Here is a 23,913-nt window from a genome sequence, read left to right on the forward strand (position 1 = left end):
GTTTTCACAGTGCACTGCGAAGGGAGAGCAGTTTTAAACATTAAGATCGCTAAAACTGAACTGTAAAAATACTTTGAAAGCAAATTAAACCTAAGAGAGATGACTTTAATGCTTTTGTTATGTTTAATCAATTCAAGTGTAAATGTTAGAATGTTCTAAATGGATAGGGAATAGAGAGGATAAGTGGAAATACAAACAAATGACAAATCAACGAACTATGTTTGTAACGACGGAACTTGCGACCTTAGTTGGCTAATGATGGTTTTGGGAAATGCACCCATAGTTGGTCCTTACAGTTTATGTGGTGGATTTAGAGGTACAGTTTTTCTTAACTACCGAAGTGCCATTTATTCACAGATTAATTATATATTTAATTACATTTCTATAGCTCAGATAATCTCAATAACACTTAAAATAGCACAGTTGAAGAAGTAAATCTCCTCAATATGGGGATGGATGTGGGGCCATGGTGGACAAAGGCCAATGTCCAAATTTAGTCAGGATGTCGGAGTGAGACGTGACGACGATTTTTTATTCTCTAAAAGTCTTCTCTAAGAGTGAAGCAGTTTGTATTCTCTAAAAGCAAACATGTAAACTAAAGATAACATGAGCCAGGCTAAAACTGGATTTGTGTAAGATGAGTAAGACTATTGAAAAAAATAGCTTAAAGAGGCTAATAATATTGACCTTAAAATGGCTTTTAAAAAATTAAAAACTGCTTTTATTCTAGCCGAAATAAAACAAATAAGACTTTCTACAGGAGAAATAAATATTATCAGACATACTTTGAAAATGTCCTTGCTCATAGTTTGTGAAATATTTAAAAAAGAAAAAAAAAATCAAAGGGGGGCTAATAATTCTGACCTAAACTGTATGTTAAATACTTATATGAAGCAAGAGTGAGTAACATATTATCAACATATATTATCAAGTTATTATGCCATCATAACAATGTAAACCCTTAGGCCCAATCCCAATTCTATTTTTGTACCCCTACCCCTTCCCCTTGGCCCTTACAACAGAGGGTTATGGCAATAAGATTGTAACTATACTGTGTATTTACACAATGGCCATATTCATCTATGTAAACACATAAAACAACAGTAAAATTATAGCAGACACTGTAAAAAGCTTATTCCCAGCCACTAGACTTTTCTGACAGGGGATTCTAGTTTCATCGAGTGACAGAATGCTGTGGGACTGCTATACAGAGACCCTAAATGGACCTCATTCAAAACCCTGAGAAGTAAAACATCAATTTGGTGGCCTTTAAGTGGTTTTATGCTTGAACAGTTCATGACGGCTACACACTGCTTTTAAAGGAAGTGTTTTTTTAATGATAGTTTTATAGAGTCAGTTGGTTTGACTTTCAAAATGACTCATACTTTATTACAGCTAATCAATGGGTCTTATCTACTCTTAAAAAATGTTTAGCATGCAATATTGAAAAAAGGACTGTCAATCTGAATGTCTCCACCTATCTTAAGTGTCTATTTATACAGAGTTTTGTCATTGAGAGCTCACTGATAGTCTTCATCATGACCATCATCTCTCTGCTCCTGCTGGTTTCACTGGTGCCACACCTGACCTTCACTGGTAAGACATGATTTACAGATTTGCTCAGAATTTTGAAAACACAAGTTTGCGGTAATTGACTAACATAGGGAACAAAATCAATGCCAAAAGTATTGAATTATAAAGCTTGTTGACTAGCACAAACTGAAAAAATACACTGAAATAACAAGTGCTTGCATTTGATTGACTTGAATTCCAGGGTTTTATTTTAGGTTCTGAAATTTAACAAAGCTGTTAATTTAAGCTGTGAATATTTCAACTAAAACTATTTCAAACACATTTTCATACTTATAAATTCAATAATTCATATTCAATTTCCAGATTTTACTAACAAAATATTCAACAAAAATACAGTGATTATTATTCAAAAGGCAATTTTCAGTTCATTTTATTTCAGATCAAATGTCCACTTCCATAAATTCAGTGGCTCAAATTCGACTGTTAAAATTCAACATTACATCCAGGAACTGCAGGAAAAGCAATGGATTGAAGATTGAAGATCGCAGGCCGCTTTTTTACCAGCAGGTGGAGATGGAATAATTGAAATTATTTTTAACTCAGTAAATAGGTGAGAAAAGGCTAATAAAGACAAAAAAGTAGCATTTAATATTAATATCAATGTCTTGGGCATTATAAGTAATAAAATGAGTATGAGTAAATTATGCTTTGGACATTTATATTTGCCCTTATATAACTCCTCGGATCTCAAGAGGTGATCCAGCGACAGACATTGTTCTGCAATCTTTAGCCTCCTCCTTAGAGCATTTGTCTCTGATGCCGCTATCGCCGGCTTGTGGCCTGCTCGGACTGGTGGGGTTGCATGCACATAAACCGTCTTTTGACGAATATCATGTTTCACATGCTCTATCTTTATTAACTCTTCCATAGATGTAAAGTAGCCTATTGACTGCTGAATATAAATGTGAGAAAAATAGGGGAGAAAATAATATATTAATACAAAATAGATAAACATAAATGCCAGGGCCTAGGACAATTAAGAACGAAGATATTAGTTACAAAACCAGATACATTTTATCAGAGTGTGTCACACAAAACAGTTCACTTGGAACTGTTAGACAGAGTGTTCAGGTAGGATTTAAGATTGGGTATGAATGGGATGTGTAATTTAAAATAATTTAACATAACACGAGAATACATTAAAGAAGCATCTTTAGTTATTCATACAGACCTGTTTAATATATGGCATAACCATGAAGGGGTTAATTTTTTTTTTATCTAAAAATACAAACCCTGTAATAAAAGCTATTTAAATGCAAGCAAGTGTATTATTGTTTTGAGTTTGTGCTATTCAACAAACGTGTTCATTTAATACTTTTGGCATTGATTTTGTTCCATACTAACAACACTATTGCTTTCAGCTCGTGTAGGTATACAGGACGGCACTGAAGCAAAACCTCACTCCAGACCTTACATGGTTTCTCTTCAATTTTATAAGCTGCATATGTGTGGTGGATCCCTCATTACTGAAGAGTTTGTCTTGACTGCTGCACATTGCTGGGAAGAGTAAGAGTTTTGTTTAGTGTGAAGTGTGATGTTGAGCTAAAATCTCTTTTGAATAACACACCAGCTGCAGTAGAATCACACAGTGCGTCATATGGCATTGATACAATGTACTTTTTCAACAGAGATGATGTCCTCACGGTTGTGACTGGTGCTCATGATTTGCGTAAAAAAGCAATTAACAACGTCTATAAAGTGAAATCCTACATCCCGCATCCAGACTTTAATTCTAAAACTCTTGAGAATGACATCATGCTTTTGCAGGTATCAAGCTGTAATCCTTTTATTCTTTGGCATTTGGTGGTTCTGTTTTAATACACACAAACAAAAATAGCGGAATGATCATAAAGAAATAAGTTGTAACAGTTTACAATATGGGTGCACTAATATGCGTTAAAATGCTTAACTAATGCACAGATAAACATGGGATAATGTATATTTAAAACTTTATTACTGCATGAACAACAAATGATTATTCTATATGGTTCATACTTAAGTAATCTTTAAACTGTAATAGTTAAATGCGTCATAATGTATTACCTCCTTAATAGCGTAGAGTATTAGTTTAAATTACCACAACAGGTCGTAAGCATGTTTATTAAACTACCAGTTGTCTACTTTAATGATTTGCAAAAGTATCATGATGTTATAATTTGACTTGTTGAGCCACAGACAGGACCATTACCTAACTGCGTACAGTATATAACCCATTAGTAAGTCCAGTGCCTAAACAAGCAGTCATAACATGATAATGGGTAACACGTTTTATTAAGTGTCAATTCATGCTTTTACCTAAGACTATTACCTCAATAAATACTCATTAGCTGCTTATTAATAGTTAGTAACTTAGATGTTGGGTTTAAGTTTTTGGTAGGATTAGGAATGCAGTATAAATCAAACTTAGTACTAACAAATATCTTAATAACAGGCGGGTAATACATCAGTAGTTAAAACTTGTGACAGATTAAAGTGTTACCACACAATCACACCTATGCAAATCTTTAGCTAATAATTAACTAAAGCAGACAACTGAGAGTGTAATTACATGATTTTAACTATGATAGCAATTAACATCTGAACGTATATCATTAGATAAGATAATATGTTATTAGGGAATAAATACATTGTGACTCATTTAAATAATTTAATGATTAATGTATGAATCATGTTGATTATTCATTTGTTGCTCATGCAGTAATCATTAATAATTGGTAGAGCTCTTGAAGAGTTATGCATGACCCGTGATTGTATGTGCATTAGTTAAGCCTTACTATATACCAATACGTTTAAAATTAACAATTGTGTTTTGCATTACAGCTAAAGACAAAAGTCAGACTGAGCAACAATGTTGGACTGATATCATTACCAAAGGATGGAGAAGATGTTAAAGCAGATACTCTCTGTAGTGTTGCTGGCTGGGGGGATCTGTGGAGTAAAGGCCCAGAGACTGATCGTCTAAGAGAGGCAGAGACAGTTATAGTGAATAATGCAGAGTGTGAACGCAGATGGGAATCTGATTATGTGGCCTCTAAGATGATCTGTGTTTATGGTCATGGTGGAACCTGCAGTGTACGTATGAAAAATTATTCCAAATTTATGTTAATGTTTAAACTAATTTCACTAGTGACGTGTTGATCTGTGTTTTTAACAGGGTGATTCAGGAGGTCCTTTGGTTTGTGGAGACACTGTTGTTGGTATCACTTCTTTTGGTGAACCTTATCTCTGCAATTCACGTTTGTTTCCTGATGTGCATACTAGGATTTCAGCATATCTTCCATGGATCCACAACATAACTGGAAAGGTTTAGTGGCTTCATGAAAAGAAGAAATGTTTTTCTTGGAATCTTCCGAAAATCATTAAAATAAAACTATCAAATGGCAAGCATCAATCAGTTGTATCATCTTCATTGTCACAAGCTATTAGAATTAGAATATTACATAATTGTAATTACAAGACTATGAGAGTTTAAAACTATTGGTCAAAAATTTTTCAGACTAGAAAAATATAAAAATGGCACAGAAAGACATCTAACAATGGTGCGCTTCAATTCAAAGTTTTATATTTGTCGCTTGCATTCTTTAAAGACTTACATCATTCATTTTGTTTAAATAACATTTGGAAATTTGAAGGGTTTAATTTGAGCAAATGACTTTATATTCACTGTCATAGCGCAGTTTTCCAATAAGATCAGCTTCTGGCTAATATTCATAATCTCAACTACATTCTTAAAATTAAAAAAAAAAAAAAAGATTTTGACTTAAATCAGTATTTTTATTGATGCAACTTATTATCTAGATCCACCTTCATTTTTCTGATGATCTTGTGTTTTTAGCCAGTGGTAAATTTTTTTATTACGCTATTTTTGCTTATGAGACTTACACTACCTCCAAGATTAGGGTGAATTACTCTAAAATCATTACATATTTAACTTTTGCATAGGAAAAATAAACATATACTGTTACAAACCTCAGCTCACTAGCCACTCAATGTACTTTTTACAAATATACTTTTATTTTTGTTATATTGTTTATAATGAATAGACTGAGGAGTACAAAAAAAATATATTTGTTAATAGCATTAAGGATTAGGTTAATCTGCTGGGTTAATATACCAGAGTAATTTGCTATTCATTTCGACCCCACATAGATCAACGACTAAGCCAAAAAATAAAAAATAAAAATAAGTGAGTGAGTGAGTAGACCATAATACTTGTCAGATATGCTAGATCAGGGGTCACCAATCTCAGTCCTGGAGAGCCAGTGTCCCTGCAGGGTTTAGCTCCAACTTGCCTCAACACACCTGCCTGGATGTTTCAAGTATACCTAGTAAGACCTTGATTAGCTTGTTCAGGTGTGTTTGATTAGGGTTGGAACTAAAATCTGCTCAACACCGGCACTCTAGGAACAAGTTTGTTGACCACTGTGCTAGATGAATGTAAACCAAAAAAATCTTTCAGATTGCAAGGTCCAAGGCAGCTAATAACACATAGAATTCATTTAAAACATGGTGAACGGGTGATTAGATTCCAGAGGAGGTCAGATGTGTCCCATTGGTAATTACCTTTAAAAAGTAATAAGCCATGTGAAGCTATAGTGAATTCACAACAGTAAATGGGCGTGAAGAGCTCCTGATCAAATTTGGTGGGGGCTCCATCATGCTGTGGGAATGTGTGGCAAGCAAAAGTACTGCAAGCCTTGTCAGAGTTAATGGTCGCATGAATTTCACCCAGTATCAGCAGATTCTTAAGACAATGTTCAGGAATAAGTCAAGAAGCAGACGTTACTCCTGGGTTGGATGTTTCAGCAGAACAATGACACAAAGCACAGTTCCAGATCTACCAAGGAATTCATGGTCAGACACGATACAATGTTCTAGAACTGCCATTCTGTTATTTCAGCAAAAGGTGACTGTAATGTGCCTAGGCGTGCCCCAATTTTTCCACCTGTCAGTTTTTGTTAAGACATAAATTGCATTGCCTCTGTTGATGAAATAAATGTTACGTCAGAACTGTTGCTTTTTCAATAGAATATAAAAAAATATTCAAATTAAAACGCTGATTTGAAAGGTCAGCAGACTATGACCATCAAATTGAAAGAATATGCTTAAAACAGCTATTCATCAAAGTTTAGTATTACCTAAATAATAAATCAGTCAAGCAATTGAATTGTCCTCACTGTCTTAACCATTTTCAAATACAATATTAACACTTGTCTGGTCTTAGCATTCCCTTTTTCTACAGGTAAGAATGTGCATATGTGTGCCAACATGTGCCTCCAACGTTTGTAGTGTAAAAATAGTTTTATAGATGGTACAACCTTCATGAAAATAGAAAATGGTTCATTTTCCAAAATTTTGAGGTCATTTTAGAAAGATACATCAAAAAAATAAATAAATAAAATAAAAAAAAATAGGTGTTAAAATGGTCACAGGTCGTTTTTGATCTGTAAGTCAACAAGATGTTTTAATTAAATATGGAGGTAAAGGATGGGGTGTTTGGGGGTCATCTTGACAACTTCTTAAATTTCCAAATCAGACATTGAATGGTGGAACATGTTTAAAATTATTGATCCATTTGACCAAACTGGTAAATAAAATAAAATGAAATAATGAATGAAATGAAATGAAAACAACAATCATCTGTTGCCTTTTACTAAACTCACTACCAGAGATTACGTACAGTGCATCCGAAAAGGATTCCTAGTGCTTCACTTTTTCCACAGTTGTTTATGTTACAGCCTTCCTCCAAAATGGATTAAATTAATTTATTTCCTCGAAATTTTATACTAAAATAATGATTTATACCATAATGACAATGTGAAAAAAATTTTTTTTTTAAATTGTTGCAAATTTTATTAAAAATAAACACCTGAAAAATCACATGTACATAAGTATTCACAGCCTTTGCTCAATACTTTGTTGATGCACCGTTGGCAGCAATTACAACCTCAAGTCTTTTTGAATATGACAGCAAGCTTGGCACACCTGTCTTTGGGAACTTTTGCCCATTCCACTTTGCAGTACCTCTCAAGCTCTATCAGCTTGGATGGAAAGCGATGGTGTACAGCCATTTTCAGATCTTTCCAGAGATGTTCAATAGGATTTAGTTGTTGTTGTTGTTGTTGTTGTTGTTGTCGCGCGCGTACTGAAGAGTGGTGTTGTCGTGCGTGTACTGTAAAGCGGGGGGGTGGGGAGTGGAGAACGCACGTACTCAAGAGCGATGTTGTCGCGTGCCTACTAAAGGGCGGTGATGGTGGTGGTGGTGGGGGGGGGGGAGTCGCGGGGGCACTTTTGATCATTTTGGAAGGGCACTTTCTATCCAAGACTAAAAAAGGCATGTGCACTGCACAGGTTGAGCCCTATGTGTGCACGTGCGTGGTCTCATCAGACCACAGAATTTAGTTTCTTATGGACTGAGAGTCCTCCAGATGCCTTTTGGCAAATTCTTTACTAAGAACTGGCTACCATCTGGCCACTCTACCATACAGGCCTGATTGGTGGGTTGCTGCACAGATGGTTGTCTGTCTGTAAGGTTCTCCTCTCTCCACAGAAGAACAGACAGAGTGACCATTGGGTTACTTATCACCTCCCTGACTAAGGCCCTTCTACCCGATCACTCAGCTTAGATGGCTGGCCAGCTCTAGGAAGAGTACTGGTGGTCCAAACATCTTCCATTTACGGATGATGGAGGCCACTGTGCTCATTGGAACTTTCAGAGCAGCGGAAATTTGTCTGTAACCCCTCACAGCCTTATGCCTCGAGACAATCCTGTGTCTGAGCTCTACAGACAATTCCTTTGTCTTCATGCTTGGTTTGTGCTTTAACATGCAATGTCAACCCTGGGACCTTATATAGACAGGTGTGTGCCTTTTCAAATCATGTCCAATAAAATGAATTTACCACAGGTGAACTTTAATTAAGCTACTGAGATATCTCAAGAATGATCAGTGGAAACAGAATGTACCTGAGCTCAATTTAGAGCTTCACTGCAAAGGCTGTGAATACTTATGTACATGGAATTTTTCAGGTTTTTTATTTTTAATAAACTTGCAACCATTTAAAAAAATATTTGTTCATATTGTCATTATGGGGGTTTGTGCGTAGAATTTTGAGGAAATACATTAATCCATTTTGCCATAAGGCTGTAAAATAAAAATATTTGGAAAAAGTGGAGCGCAATGAATACTTTCCGGATGCACTTCCGGATGCCAGCTGCTCTAGCCAAAGCTTTGGTTACTTTCGCCACTACAAAACGTTAGTTTTAATGGTGCCCACAGCAAAAATCTTGGGCTGTGAGCAATATGAAACTTGTATTGTTCCACATAAACTGTCTTTCCCACATCTGGGAGAGCATGCATCCCTCCCAGCACTTCAGGTATGTTGGGCACAACTCACCCCCCACCGCTCAGGTACATTGCACGCACACGCCTCCACCGCTCTTCAGATACGTCGCGCACCATCACCGCCACCAAGAGAGTGGTAATATTTGAGCATATCAACTCATTTACACTGACAACACAGAATCAGTATCTGGAACTGGAACAGCATTCAGACAGGCAATTCCTACAGATTCGAACAGGGTAAAACAAATCAACAAGGCGATCGGCACATTTATAGCTGTGGATATGAGAGACCTTAATCGGATGAGTGAGACCTTAATCGGAAGTGGGAAGTGGGTTTTAAGAAAATGTTTAATGTAATAGAGCCCCGTTACATTATTCCTTCATAAGCCCATTTCAGTCAGATAATTCCTGCTTTCACATCCACTAAAAAGGCAGGTGCCAGTCAAATCAAGCAGATCTGTGTTGTCTGAGGAAAAGGTGGACACTCATCTTTCTGAAAATAAAAAATAATTAAAAATGGATTGAAAATGAGTTTATTTTTTATAAGATGCTCTTTGGTTTTGAGTATAAAGAAGGATTTGTTTTATTTGCTGCTAAGCAGAAACCCCAGAAGTATAGCTCTATCACTGTTTAAAGTAAAAGAAAAAAAAAACAAGATCATACTTTTATTGTAACGGGGAGACTGACACGGAGGGATCCATTTTGCAGTATTTATTAAGTCACACTTAAACATCAACAACTCGCACGGCTGTGCGGACATACAACATACACATCAATAGGGAAGTAGCAGATGAGAGACGCAGTGTGATTACCAGGCTTGGGTCAGAGGCAGGCAGCGTGATTCAGAGTCCGTGTAACAGGCTTTAGTCAGGGGCAGGCGGCGATAATCAGAGTCCGAGGAAACAGGCTTTGGTCGAGGGCAGGCAGAAGACAGAGCAGAGTCGTGAAACGGGCAGTAGTAGTAAACGGAAGATCAGGCAGGATAGAACGCTCAGAAATGCTGGCCGGGGCTAAACAAGACTTCGCAGAGAACTGGAGTTTGAGTGTGGCTTATATAGGAGCGTGGGTCGTTAACTGGATTCAGTTCAGGTGTGTGCACGATCAGTCTAGGTGGATGATGTAATGCTTAGAAGTCCGGGGATGGTGGCCTCTGCTGGCCAGCGAGGGGAATGACTGGGACCGAGTCGGTGACAGAGCCCCCCTCCAACGAACGGCTCCTGAAGTGAGAAGAATTGCGACGCCGGGGTCTTCCACGGGGGCGAGGGGCCGGCATTTCCGGATGTTGCAAGTGAAACTCATTCACCAGAGTTGGATCGAGAATATCCTTACGTTTGATCCAAGATCTTTCCTCCGGGCCGTACCCCTCCCAGTCGACGAGGTACTGTAGTTGTCTGCCCCGGCGTCTAGATCTCAGGATCTCATGGATCCGGTAAGCCTCTTCTCTGTCGATCATGATAGGTGGGAGACCCTGTTCACCGGCTGCCACCTCCCTATCCACCTCAGCTGGACCAACAGCAGGCTTGAGCAGGGAGACATGGAAAATGGGAGAGATACGGTAGTGGTTAGGTAGTGTCAGTCGGAAGGATACAGGAGTAATCTGTTTCTCAATTTGAAAAGGACCCACGTACCTGGGGCTGAATTTCTTGCAAGGAAGTTTCAAGTGGAGGTCTCGGGTTGATAGCCACACCCACTGTCCGGGGAAGTACATGGGACCAGGACGACGAGGTGCTTCCAGGGGTTTCTTACGAATTTGCTCGACATCATCGTTTCTCTTGGCAGGGTTACGTTTGAGAGAATGAAAGGTATAGGGGTGGAGTTTGTTAGTTGCCGGGGTCCTCTGGGAACGTTTAGTGCCGATGCCCGTGTCAGAGGTATCACTCTCGACGACAAACGACATGGCTGTGGAGGGGACGGTTAGGCTAGCTGGAGCAGGTGATGCGGATGTTTGAACAGAGCCCTTCTCCAACTTCTCCGTGACGCAAGTATTCCTGGCTTCGGTCTCAGGCTGAGAGAGTGGAAAGATCCTTCCACGAGGAGGCGGTATGCCTGGTAGTGACTCCATAGCATGATCATACTCACGATGGGGAGGGAGTTTAGTGGCTTTCTGTCTGTTAAAGGTTTCATTGAGATCTTGGTAAGTTTCGGGGATCTGACTGGACTCAGGGTTTTCAGGACAGGCGATTCTGGTCTTGAGTTGGACAGAGGTGACAGATTGAAGACATTGGTTAATGCAGTTCTTACTCCATTTGATAATCCCACCAGTCTTCCAGGAGATCTGGGGGTCATGGGCCTGCAGCCAGGGCAATTCGAAGACAATGATATGCTGAGGAGAGTCAATTACTAGGAAGGAGAGTTTTTCTTCATGGTGAGAGGCAGTTTGAACAGAGAGTGGTTGGGTACGGAGTTTAATGTTTCCTTCCCCCAGGGGGCGTCCGTCTATAGCTGTGATGGCTAGGGAAGAGTCACAGGTGGTAAGAGGGATGGAGTGGTTTCTCGCAAACGTGTGGTCAATAAAATTGCCAGCAGCTCCCGAATCAACCAAAGCTCGAGTCTGAATCCTTACATCACCATAATTCAGACAGACGGGTAAACTCAGATGGTTATTGGAGGTGGAGGGTAAATTGGTTGCACTCACCGACACTGTCTTAGGTGGAGGTTTATTGGGACACCGGAACTTGGTATGACCCAAAAGACCACAATACAGGCATAAATGATCATACAATCTTCTTTCACGTTCCTCAGGGGTTAATCGGGTTCTTCCCAGTTGCATGGGTTCAGGGGAACTTGGAGCTGAGGGGTCTTCAGGGGTTACAGGACAGGGAAAAACAGACTGTAGGGGTCTTCTAACTCGAAGTAAATTATCCAACCTGATTGAAAGTTCAATGAACTGATCCAGTGATTTTCCCTCATCACGGCATGCCATCTCAGTCTGCAGTTCTGGGTTCAGAGCTTTTCTGTAGAGTGTCTTTAGAGGACCGTCAGCCCAGCCAGTCTGCGCAGCTAGCGTGCGGAAATGTAGAGCGAATTCGGCTGCAGGTTGATTTCTCTGCTGGACACACAAAAGCTCCTCGCCAGCATTACGACCTCCTTCAGGATGGTCGAAAACCGTACAAAAACGTTTGAGAAAGTCATTAAATGAGGGGAAAATTGGGGTATTGTCTGGCCAGAGCGCAGTAGCCCAATCTAAAGCTTTTCCCGTGAGCAGGGAGCACACAAAGGCAATTTTACTCTTTTCATCAGTAAACAGATGGGGCTGTTGAGCGATAAAGAGTTTACACTGTAGTAAAAAGCCTTTGCATTTGGCTGGGTTACCTGAGAACTTGTCGGGAAATGCCAAACGAACGCCGGAGAAGGTCTGGAGCGGTGTAACAGGATGTTGGCTCGGAGTGTAATTGGTGGTGAGTTGCACTGTGGAAGCAACTCGAAGATCTTGCAATGCCTTAACTAATTCATCGGTCAGCTGGGTTAGATGTGATAACTGTTGCTGATGTGTTGTTAGTACCTGAGCTTGAGTTGCGACTTCGTGGGACAGGGCCTGCATGACTGCGGGATCCATGTTGGGCGAAGTCTTCTGTAACGGGGAGACTGACACGGAGGGATCCATTTTGCAGTATTTATTAAGTCACACTTAAACATCAACAACTTGCACGGCTGTGCGGACATACAACATACACATCAATAGGGAAGTAGCAGATGAGAGACGCAGTGTGATTACCAGGCTTGGGTCAGAGGCAGGCAGCGTGATTCAGAGTCCGTGTAACAGGCTTTAGTCAGGGGCAGGCGGCGATAATCAGAGTCCGAGGAAACAGGCTTTGGTCGAGGGCAGGCAGAAGACAGAGCAGAGTCGTGAAACGGGCAGTAGTAGTAAACGGAAGATCAGGCAGGATAGAACGCTCAGAAATGCTGGCCGGGGCTAAACGGGGCTAAGCAGAGAACTGGAGTTTGAGTGTGGCTTATATAGGAGCGTGGGTCGTTAACTGGATTCAGTTCAGGTGTGTGCACGATCAGTCTAGGTGGATGATGTAATGCTTAGAAGTCCGGGGATGGCGGCCTCTGCTGGCCAGCGAGGGGAATGACTGGGACCGAGTCGGTGACATTTATGATGTTAGTTTTAATACATGAAAACATTAAAATCAGAGAAATCCTCTGGCTTTTTTTCTTTTATTGCTGTATCAAAAACATATCGAACCGAACCGTGATTTTTGTGAATCATTACACCCCTAATACTAATATATATTATATTCAGGGCTTTACATTAACACCTGCCAACCCGCCAATTGCTATGGCCAATGCAGTTGATGGCTGCTGCAACCAATGCAGGTAGATTTTGGCGGTGGCGGGTAAAACAGACACTCCCACTAGCCACTTTGGCTTGTTGAAAATAATTTTCCCAGATAATAATTCTTAAGAGCAGGGTTCGACCAATATGCATGCACAGGCGATCGAGAAGCAACACGACTGACAAAAATAATTGCATTCGCAACTTCGTGCGAGCAAAGCAGGTGAATACCGAATGAGAGGATAATCACTCGCGCTAACAGCTGAGGTGATGCACGCGACTGTTTATAAGGCGTGCGCGCTTCCGTTTCCTTTTGTGAAGCAACTGTGTCTAAAAACACAACTGATGCGATTGATTCTATTTCAAATAGACTGAACAAAAAGGGAGGAACATGCACCTGTTCAGTCTTGCTGCTTTCAAGAGTTCCAGAGTTGACTTATTGTAAGCAGCGCCAGTTGCTTTCGGTTTAACCATTCTTTGAAAAGATAATTTATGGGTCTATCATTAACCATGCGTGTGTGATCATCCTTTCATTATCACAAATATGTTTTTTACCTGCTTTTTTGCATTAATATGGGTTAATTATCTTTTTTTTTACAATAACATTGCTGTAATGGGAGAATAACTCCCCATTTATGTGCAGTTAATTGGTGATCTTTAGCCAGGACATATGACTGTGCAAATGTTTTGTTAAGTAAATGTAAAAAGTTTAGTATTCAGCTATATTTTTGCATGTCTTCACACATTTAAAAAATGCTAAGAAATAATTAACTGTTTATTTATGGTGTGGTCATAGATAAATTGGGTAAATCCTTCATTTTGGGCTCTGAAAATTATGAAAACTAATTGTAATATATAAAACCCTGACCCATTAGCTCATGATTTTTGAGCACGCTCATACACGACACACAAAAATATTTATGTGTATAAAATATATTTTCCCAACAACAAAATTGTGGCTAGTGAAAATGGCAAGTGGCTAGTAATGCTGGAAAACTACTATCCACAGTGGCTGGTGATCAAAAAAGTTAATGTTTAGCCCTGATTATATTATATATTATACACTGTTCTTTAATCTTCTACAATGATGAAAGGCAACGTTTTTTCACTGAAGGAGAGAAACTGATGCAACAAGACCAAAACCATTTTTGCCCACGAAAACACACATTTTGTTTAAGAATAATCATTTATCATGTTTTTCAGTATTAAGTTGGTTTATATTTTTAAACTACACATGGACGATGTAAGACTTTTTCTTTCTGTTTAATAAATCAAATATTAAAATCTATGCTGATGTGCTTAATAGTTTTATAATAAATCATGTGACCTGAAAACTAGACCACAAGTTTAACAAGAAATTTTACTAATCATGTCACTTATACCACAGTCTTATACCACGATCTTATATCACAGCTTAAAGTCTCCACCAAATTCAAAAAACTTTGATAGTTTCACTGATTATCTTAACCATGAACATAATCTCTGCTTCTGCTGACCACATCTGATGTGTGAAACACAACTTAGCAGTTTTGCTGATGCCTTACAAAGATGGTAATTTTGATTTTGAGTGTGTATGTGTGGTAAATATGAGGTCATTTACACAATGTTTTCAGCCCGAAAAAAAAGTATCAATTTTACACGAAAACAGATTTTGGGTGTCTAAAAATGACTATTCTTAAAAAAAAAAAGCAAAGTTTAAGTTATTAAAAATGTCACCATTTTTAATGTAAACAACCAGTATTCAGGAATCTTTGTGACATCACTTCATGTATCTTAGTCATGTAGACATGCACAATTAGGAATGTAAATAATATACACAATTAATTAATCAAACAGTTAAAGACAAAAAAATTACACAATCTTACCACCAAGAGTGAGCTACAGTAAATATGAAAAAGGTCTTGGGAATTATATAATATAATATAATAAACTGCTGCATTAAAGAAAATTACTGGTTTCTACCATGCTTTCTGAGTCTGTCCAGGTAAAACTCTTCAGTGCCCCAGCTCAGAGCAGGTAATATTAGAGGGTGGGGGCGATTGGTGATGGGCCCCTAATCCTAAAATGCAAGGGCCCTTAGAATCCTCCTAACTCCTAACTGTTTTTTTTTTTTCCGTATTTGAAACACAAACATAAATTACATACCTCACTCCGCTCACCAAGGGGTGCTAGATTTTAAACACGTAATGTTAGCTACTAGTTTAGTGATGGTCACCTGGCTAAACTGTACACACGAATGTAAACATGAGACAATACTACAAAAAACAAACATTATAACGCACATTATTGTGATTACATGGCTTGCATTAACTTACATTTGTCACAGGAACTTGTTATCACCAAGCTTCTAAGACTAGAGTGTTTTGATGAGAGTGACGTTGTATGATTATACAGGTTCCGGGGTTTGCCTTAACCTGAATTAACTGAGTGAATTAAATCCCTATAGTGACCTCTTGTGGCCATTTGCACAACCACTCTTGGGCTGCTTAAATGAACTTAAACTATCGATTTGGCCAAAATTTAAATGAAGACTGAAAAAAAGTTATTTGGCAGAAAGGAAATTGTGTGCTGAATCCTGATGTTGGTTTAAATCTAAATATTGTGTTGTTTTATATAGGACTTCTTCTACATAGGCTACATCTCTGTCAGTTAGGTGGTTCCCTGTCCTCCTCCAGATCTTTCACTCTCCCTCCCAGAAATGGGACAACTGCAACTGTATCATTTGTCCTTCATCTGTATAACTTCTTTATTGTTTAGTTGCTCAGTTGTTTCAGTTCAGTTAATCAGTCTACATGCCTAAATGCATCAAGTTATTGCAATAAGCTACATTATTATACTATTTAAGCATACTGAAATATTTGGATATGAAGTTACAACAAATATGCTGACATGTTTATTAATTATAGCCCAAACTATCTGTGATCTGAGAATGATACCACAAGCATTAATGGGAACGGTATTTACTCACCATCTTGCCTACACAACATTAAAGTCTCCACCCACTTGCAATCGTTTTATAGTTTTTTTTTCTCACTGATTATTTTAAATAATTAGCACTATATTTCTATTTCTGTTGGCTCTGCTAAATAAATATGTCTCTCTGTTTGTCAAATCGGGAGTAAAAAAATTACTGTCTAATTTGTGAATATGTTTCCATTCATACTTGACCACATAAATTTACAGAAGCGTATGCTGTAGATCTTTTTTGGCATTCAAATTATGCTATTTGCAGGCTGTAAAACATCGTTACAAGCACACAAGGCATCTATTTTGTTCAAGTTAATTTGTGTATAACAATCTTCCAAAAAAAAAAAACTTGCCTTTGTAAATGAACAAAACGCTATATATTTCTATTATTATCTCGCCCCTTTCACAGAGATCTGTTGTTAAAGGTGCTATCTGGTATTATTGGCATAAATTGAACAATTTAATAATAAATAATAAATTAAATTAAAATAAAAAATAAAATGAAACTAAAAATTTAAATAAAAAAAAAACAAAAATCTCCTGTGGCCTTCTGTTGCTTTTGCATTTGTGTTTGTATATACAGTACAATCATAAAACCCACAACGCATATAGCCTCACACCAGTCGACATGATTTTCAGTGACAGAATGTATCAAGTTCATATATTTTAGAAACATATGGCTTAAAAACAATGAAATTTACTAAAATAGCCACTTGTAAAACTAGACCTGATGAATTTGTTAATTATGTGTAGTAATTTATTAAGCTATGTTTGAGACAGTCACACCATAGAATGGTGCTAAGATTTGGCTCAAAAATATAAAGAAAAAAAAGAAAGAAAAAAAAAACCGTAATAACGCAGCAGTTTTGGTTATGGGCTATGATGGACAAAGGCCATGTGAACATTTAAACGAGATTTTGAAGTTAGACCCCAACTCTTTTTTTAAGGATATTGTGGGAGTTTTTTAGGCCCCTGAGGAGTGTCAGGGGCATACTGTAGTTTAATGACTCTTCTAATGGATGGTCATACTCAGGATGTGATTTACAAACGGGGTTTTGGGGGTCTGACCCACTTAATTTACCCTTGATTCCCCCTAAAGAACATCAGAATGAGTTTGCTCTGATCTGTATCTTGTTGATAATTAAAATAATAGATCATTTAAATATACATTTGACCAGTCTTTTATAGTTTAATATTATTGAGAGTGCCTGCACAAAGCCGTCTATGGCTGCAGAAAAATATAAATTCAGTGGTTTGAAACCGGCAGATCTAGAGCACAAAACAGTTATGTATGTTGTAAAACAGATGTTTGTATCCACATAGCCTAAAAGTAATGTAAAAAAGCTGTGTAGTTTATATTATATTATACACTTGCTCCAACATATTATTTTTTTACATCAACAGTGCAGATTTTCATGGGCATCTATTTTTTTTTTTTTTTTTGGTGCAGGAATGCAAATTGCACCGTTTGTTTAGGATCAAGAATGTCCTTGCTAACCACACATTTGATTAATAGATTAGATATAATTGAATTAAATTGATAAATTTGGTTTACTGAAGTATGTTACACAAACTAAAATTGCTGGAAAAAACTGACTCCCCCTGATCGTCAGTGTATAATCATCATCCCCAACTCTGTAGTGGCGCATTAGGATCCTCTCAGATCCCTGGAAAGCACACTATTACCTATACACTATTACCTATACCTATTACATATACCTCCATAGCATCCAACCTACAACAATCAGACATCACTGCAAACATTCTGTAGAGTCAGAAACAGTACTGTAGAGTTTTAAACATGCATTATCTTAAGGACAAATGATTGTTATCTCTACAAAACAGCTTGGATTTTATGTTTTAAAAAGGAACTTGGCTCAAAGGTGTCAGCCCACCCAAACCACACTTCTATAAATGTGTGCAGAGATGGTAAGCAACACAGGTCTTTTTAAAGATGATTTTCACTGCAAACAAATACATTTTGGAGAATTTATAAATTTTAAGTACTGTATTTAAGTGTTGTGCTGGGAAAAACACACCATTTTCTTTATTTTAAATAATTTATAGTCCAACAAGATACTTTCATACACTGTGGAAAGAATTTACAAAAAATAACATGTTGTTTTTGTTTATGACAATAGACTAACACCTCTAATCTTGACACCTTTTCTTAACACCTCTGATCTCATTTCTCATTCAGGATGTGAGAGAGGAGCAAACCACAGACATACTCAATTTATCTCAGACCTGTAGGTAGAACTGGTGAAACGTGTGGCCCTTCTTTAACTGGATACTGGAAGTTCGTCAGCTGATAATGTGCACTCTAAATTTTGTCAAATCTCTTACCATATATTACTAAAGTATTCATTTACTTATTTATTTATGGGGTGACACGGTGGCTCAGTGGTTAGCACTGTCGCTGGTTCGAGCCTCGGCTGGGTCAGTTGACATTTCTGTGTGGAGTTTACATGTTCTCCCCGTGTTGACGCGGGTTTCCTCCGAGTGCTCCAGCTTCCCCCAGTCTAAAGACATGCAGTATAGGTTAATTGAATAAGCTAAATTGGCCGTAGTGTATGAATGTGGGCATATGAAAGTGTATGGGTGTTTCCCAGTATTGAGTTGGAGCTGGAAGGACATCCGCTGTGTAAAACATATGCTGGATAAGTTTGTGGTTCATTCCGCTGTGGTAATCCCAATAAGCTGACTAAGCCTATGGAAAATGAATGAATGAACTTTGATTTATATTACAGTATTATAAATAATGCTACGAGATCATTGCTTTAAATTTTACTTTTTAAATCAACAAATGTTGGTGTACATTTCTTGCAAGTTTGAATAATCAGTGTGTCTGATTGGGGTTGTTTATAAATTTTTCAGGACATTGGCCCTCCAAGAGTGAGTTTAAGCACTCATGGTTTAAACCAGTGGTCCCCAACCCCTGGGCCGCAGACCAGTACCGATCTTTTATTTTTAAAAATGACCGTATTCTCTCGGTTACATCTTGGTCACTTGAACTATAAATTTCAACTCACAAGCTAGCAAAATGAGTAAGACTTCTTTTGAAATTGTCTTTGCGAAGGGGAAAAGGTCTAGTGAAGGATCCACAAACTGCCAAGCAATGGGTCCGCAACCCATTAGTCAACAAGTCAGGTAATTCCAGCAAGTCTCTGAAAGAAGACTGCTTGATTTTGCAAATGACGGCAGACTTAGGGGTCGTTTACATATCATGTCTTTTCCATGTGCAAGTTGATTGTTTACAATGGAGGTGTGTGGCTTGCATGTGCATACTGATGTCATTGGAGCTGTGTTTGGCTGTACAGTCATGTGTGTACAGGGAGTACAGGAGTGGGCTGAGAACACAGCCCTGTGGAGCACCAGTGTTAAGGATCAGTGGGGATGAGGTGATGTTTTTCATTCTGACCATGTGGCGTCTTCTTAACAGGAAGTCCAGGATCCAGTTGCACAGAGAACTGTGCAGACCCAGAGCCTGGAGCTTCACCGCCAGCTTGGCAGGCACTATGGTGTTGAATGCTGAGCTGTAGTCCACAATAAAGTTGAGACAGAGCAGTGTGCAAAGTGAAAGCAATTGCACAGTCTGTGGAGTGGTTACTTCTGTATGCAAATTGCAGAGGGTCGGTGTGAGCGGGCAGTACAGAGCAGATGTGCTTTTTAATCAGCTTCTCAAAGCATTTGCTGAAGATGGGTGTCAGAGCAATCGGAGGCCAGTCATTCAAGCATGTGCTTTTAGTTGATTTTGTTATGGGCACAATAGTAGCTGTCTTGAAGCATGTGGGAACCACAGACGGAGAGAGTGAGAGGTTAAAGATGTCCGTGAAAACTCCAGCTAGCTGGTCTGCGCATGCTTTAAGTACACATCCAGGGATGCCATCTGGCCCCGTAGCTTTCCGGATGTTTACACGACGAAAAGGTCTCGTTACGTCCGCAACAGAAATAAAGAGTGTGCTTTCGGTTTCGGACATGGGAGCGCACAGTTTGTGCGTGCTTTCCTGAGCTTCAAAGCAAGCGTAGAATGAGTTGAGCTCATCCAGGAGAGACGCAGCAATGTTTACAGTGGCGGGTTTGTTACTTTTAAAGTCTGGGATTTAATTAAGTCCCTGCCACATGCTGTTCGAACTTCACCATTGATCCATGGTTTTTGGTTGGGGTAGATACGGACACTGTTTGTTGGGATCATGTCTTCTATGCATTTTCTGATGAAGCATGTAACTGTGTCTGAGTACGCTTTAATGTCATCATCACAAGCTGCCCAGAACATATCCCAGTCCACGTGATCAAAACAGTCTTGAAGTATGGAATCTGGTCCGATTGGTCCGGGATTTGTAGGGGTACCGGAACGGGGAATAGCAATAATCCAAAATATGGTCATCAAGTGTATTTGTGGTGATATGTTGATAGTATTTTGGAGCGATTTTCCTGAGATTGGTGTTGTTAAAGTCCCCTGTAACAATAAACGCTGCCTATGGGTGTGCGGTTTCCAGCTCGATTATGCTCTCGTACAGTTCCCTGAGTGCCTGCACTGTGTTGGCTTGAGGGTGGATGTAGACAGCCGTGATTATATCAGTTGTGAACTCCCTCGGTAGCCAGTATGGCCAACATCGAAGCATAAGATATTCTAGATCAAGGGAACAAAATGATCTAACTGGGTGTATGTTTCTCTCATCACACCATGAGTTGTTAATAAAGAAACACACACCTCCACTTTTGCTTTTCCCTGTGAGTTCTTTCTTTCTGTCCACGCGGTGCATGGAGAACCCCAAAAATTGAGCAGCTGTGTCTGGTACCTCCGCAGATAGCCAGGTTTCTGTAATACAGACAATGCAGCAGTTTCTTGTTTCCCATTGGTAGGAAATGCGCGCCCGTAGCTCGCAAGATTTGTTGTTCAGTGACTGAACGTTAGCCTGCAGAATGGTGGGGAGCGGAGGTCGAAATCCACGGCGTCTTAAGCCTGACGAGGATTCCGGCTCTCTTTCCTCTTCTCCTCGTTTCCACAAGCTGGGCTAGTTGGCATTTCTGTGTGGCGTTTGCGTGCTTGCGTGGGTTTCTTCTGGGTGCTTTAGTTTCCCCTGCAGTCCAAAGACATTTAATGTGAATTGAATAAACTAAATTGACCTTAGCGTATGTGTGTTAATGAGTGTGTATGGATGTTTCCCAGTAGTAGGTTGCAGCTGAAAGGGTATCCGCTGTGTAAAACATGTGCTGGATAATTTGGCGGTTCATTCCACTGTGGTGACCCCTGATAAATTAAGGGACTAAGCTGAAGGAAAATGAACGAATGAATGTTCAATTGTACATTTCAGCATGATGCTTGGATTTCTTTACTTAAACTGATCTCTTTCTTGGCTAAAGTGAAATGTAGTACTGTGATTGAGGCTGGATCTCATGTAAAACCCTGTAAAAACAAGTAAGAAATTCTCATTTGGTGGCCTTTGGTGGAGTTTGTGCCTGAAGAGTTCATGAGGGCTGCACTAAAGGGGATGTATTTTCTAAGTCAGTCGGTGTGATAATTTCATCAACATCATCATCATATTTGAGATAACTCATACTTTACTAACAGCCAATCAAATGGGTTTCCTTCACTCTTTAAATAAAAGCTGTTGCTAAGGGTGCAAAATTAAAAATAAAACATCAATCTGAATGTCTACACCCACCTTTAGTGTCTATTTTTATAGTATACTCATACAGAGTTTTGTCATTGCGAGTTCACTGATAGTCTTCATCATGACCATCATCATCATCTCTCTACTCCTGCTGGTTTCTCTGGAGCCACACCTGACCTTCACTGGTAAGATCTGACTTAAAGATTTGTTAGAATATTGAAAATACATGTTCTCAGTACTTGACTTACACTATTTCTTTCAGCTCGTGTGGACATAGATGACGGCACTGAAGCAAAACCTCACTCCAGACCTTACATGGTTTCTCTTCAGAAAAACAGCTGGCATATCTGGCATATATTCCTCATTACTGAACAGTTTGTCTTGACTGCTGCACATTGCTGGAAAAAGTAAGAGTTTTGTTTAGTGTGAACTGTACACTATGCTAGGCTAAAATCCCTTTAGATTGACACATCAGCTGCAGTAGAGTCATACAGTTCATTATATGGCAGTGATACAATATGCTTTTTCAACAGAGGTGATGCCCTCACAGTTGTGGTTGGCACCCATGATTTGAGTGAAAAAAATTATTGCAACATCTTTGAAGTGAAATCCTACTTCCCGCACCCAGACTATAACTCTGAAACTATGAAGAATGATATCATGCTTTTAAAGGTATCAGCCTATAATTATTTTATTCTTTTGCATTTGTGGTTCTGGTTTGAAACAAACAAAATAGCAATCTATACAAAAAAAAAAAAAAATAGTTGTAACAGTTTACAATAGGGCTGCACCGTTATTCATTAAAATTCTTATTCTTATAATCATGGGATGATATATATTTAAAACTTTATTACTGCATTAAGAACAAATGATTATATATGATATACGTAATATGTTATATGTAGTATAATATGTTATTAGGGAATAAATGCATTATGGCTGATTTAAATATTTATTTATTGATTAATGTATGAATCATATCTTAAATAATCATTTGCTTCTCATGAAGTATTCATTAATAATTGCTTGAGGTCTTGAAGAGTTATACACGAGCCCATGATTATATGTGTACAGTATACTAAGTATTAGTATATACCAATAAGTTTATAATTAACAATTGTGTTTTGCGTTGCAGCTTAATACAAAAGTCAGACTGAACAACAACGTTGGACTGATATCATTATCAAAGAAAAGAAAAGATGTTAAAGCAGATACTGTGTGTAGTGTTGCTGGTTGGGGAAGACTGTGGAAGAATGGCCCAAAGACTAACTGTCTAAGAGAGGCAGAGACAATTATAGTGAATCGTGCAGAGTGTGAACGCAGATGGAAATCTCTATATAAGGCCTCAAAGATGATCTGTGTTTATGGCCATGGTGGATCCTGCAATGTACGTATGAAAAATTATTTAGACTTTAATGTTTGAACTAATTTCACTAGTGATGTGTTGATCTCTGTTTTTTTAACAGGGGGATTCAGGAGGTCCATTGGTTTGTAATAACACTGCTGTTGGTATCACAGCTTTTGGTGACCTTTATCTCTGTAATTCACGTTTGCGTCCTAATGTGTATACTAGGATTTCAGCATATATTCCATGGATCCACAACATAACTGGAAAGGTTTAGTGACTTCATGAAAAAAGGAAGAAATGTTTTTTAATTCTTCCATAAATCTTTCAATAAAAGTATCAAATGGCAAGCATCAATCAGTTGTATTGTCTTCATTGTCAAGATTATGAGGTTTTAAACTACTATTCAAACAATTTTCAGATTAATAAATGGCATAAAAATACATCTTACAATGGTGCGCTTCAATTCAAAGGTTGTTTCATATTTGTCAGTTGCATTTTTTAAGTAGTTACTAACTACATGCATTTGGAAATTTGAAGGTTTAATTTGAGCAACTGACTTCATATTCCATGTCATGGTGCCGTTTCCAAATAAGATCAGCATCTGGCTACTAATCATAATCCCAACTACATTCTTCAAAAGAAGAAAACTATTTTAAATCAGTATTATGACTGATGACAAAGATCTGAGGAGATTTCTTTGCATGAATGACTTGTGAACGGAAGGTTAATCTGCTGCTGTTTCTCCAATAAATTAGGAAATCAAAT

General features: G+C 38.4%; 2 protein-coding genes across 2 annotated transcripts; both read left to right on the forward strand.

Annotated features, from left to right (window-relative positions):
* Positions 1–1,382: 1,382 nt before the first annotated feature.
* On the forward strand, positions 1,383–4,984 carry si:dkey-21e2.10. The gene is made up of 5 exons (XM_021473470.3): positions 1,383–1,596; positions 2,955–3,099; positions 3,222–3,360; positions 4,414–4,665; positions 4,748–4,984. Exons 1-5 carry the CDS (start codon positions 1,539–1,541, stop codon positions 4,901–4,903), a joined length of 750 nt encoding a protein of 249 aa, XP_021329145.1. The 5' UTR covers positions 1,383–1,538; the 3' UTR covers positions 4,904–4,984.
* Positions 4,985–20,130: 15,146 nt separating this feature from the next.
* si:dkey-21e2.11 lies at positions 20,131–23,887 on the forward strand. The gene is made up of 5 exons (XM_068219371.2): positions 20,131–21,985; positions 22,063–22,207; positions 22,334–22,472; positions 22,936–23,187; positions 23,267–23,887. Exons 1-5 carry the CDS (start codon positions 21,838–21,840, stop codon positions 23,420–23,422), a joined length of 840 nt encoding a protein of 279 aa, XP_068075472.2. The 5' UTR covers positions 20,131–21,837; the 3' UTR covers positions 23,423–23,887.
* Positions 23,888–23,913: the final 26 nt, after the last annotated feature.

The sequence above is a fragment of the Danio rerio genome, chromosome 22 (assembly GCF_049306965.1).
Source record: "Danio rerio strain Tuebingen ecotype United States chromosome 22, GRCz12tu, whole genome shotgun sequence".
Classification (NCBI taxonomy): domain Eukaryota; kingdom Metazoa; phylum Chordata; class Actinopteri; order Cypriniformes; family Danionidae; genus Danio; species Danio rerio.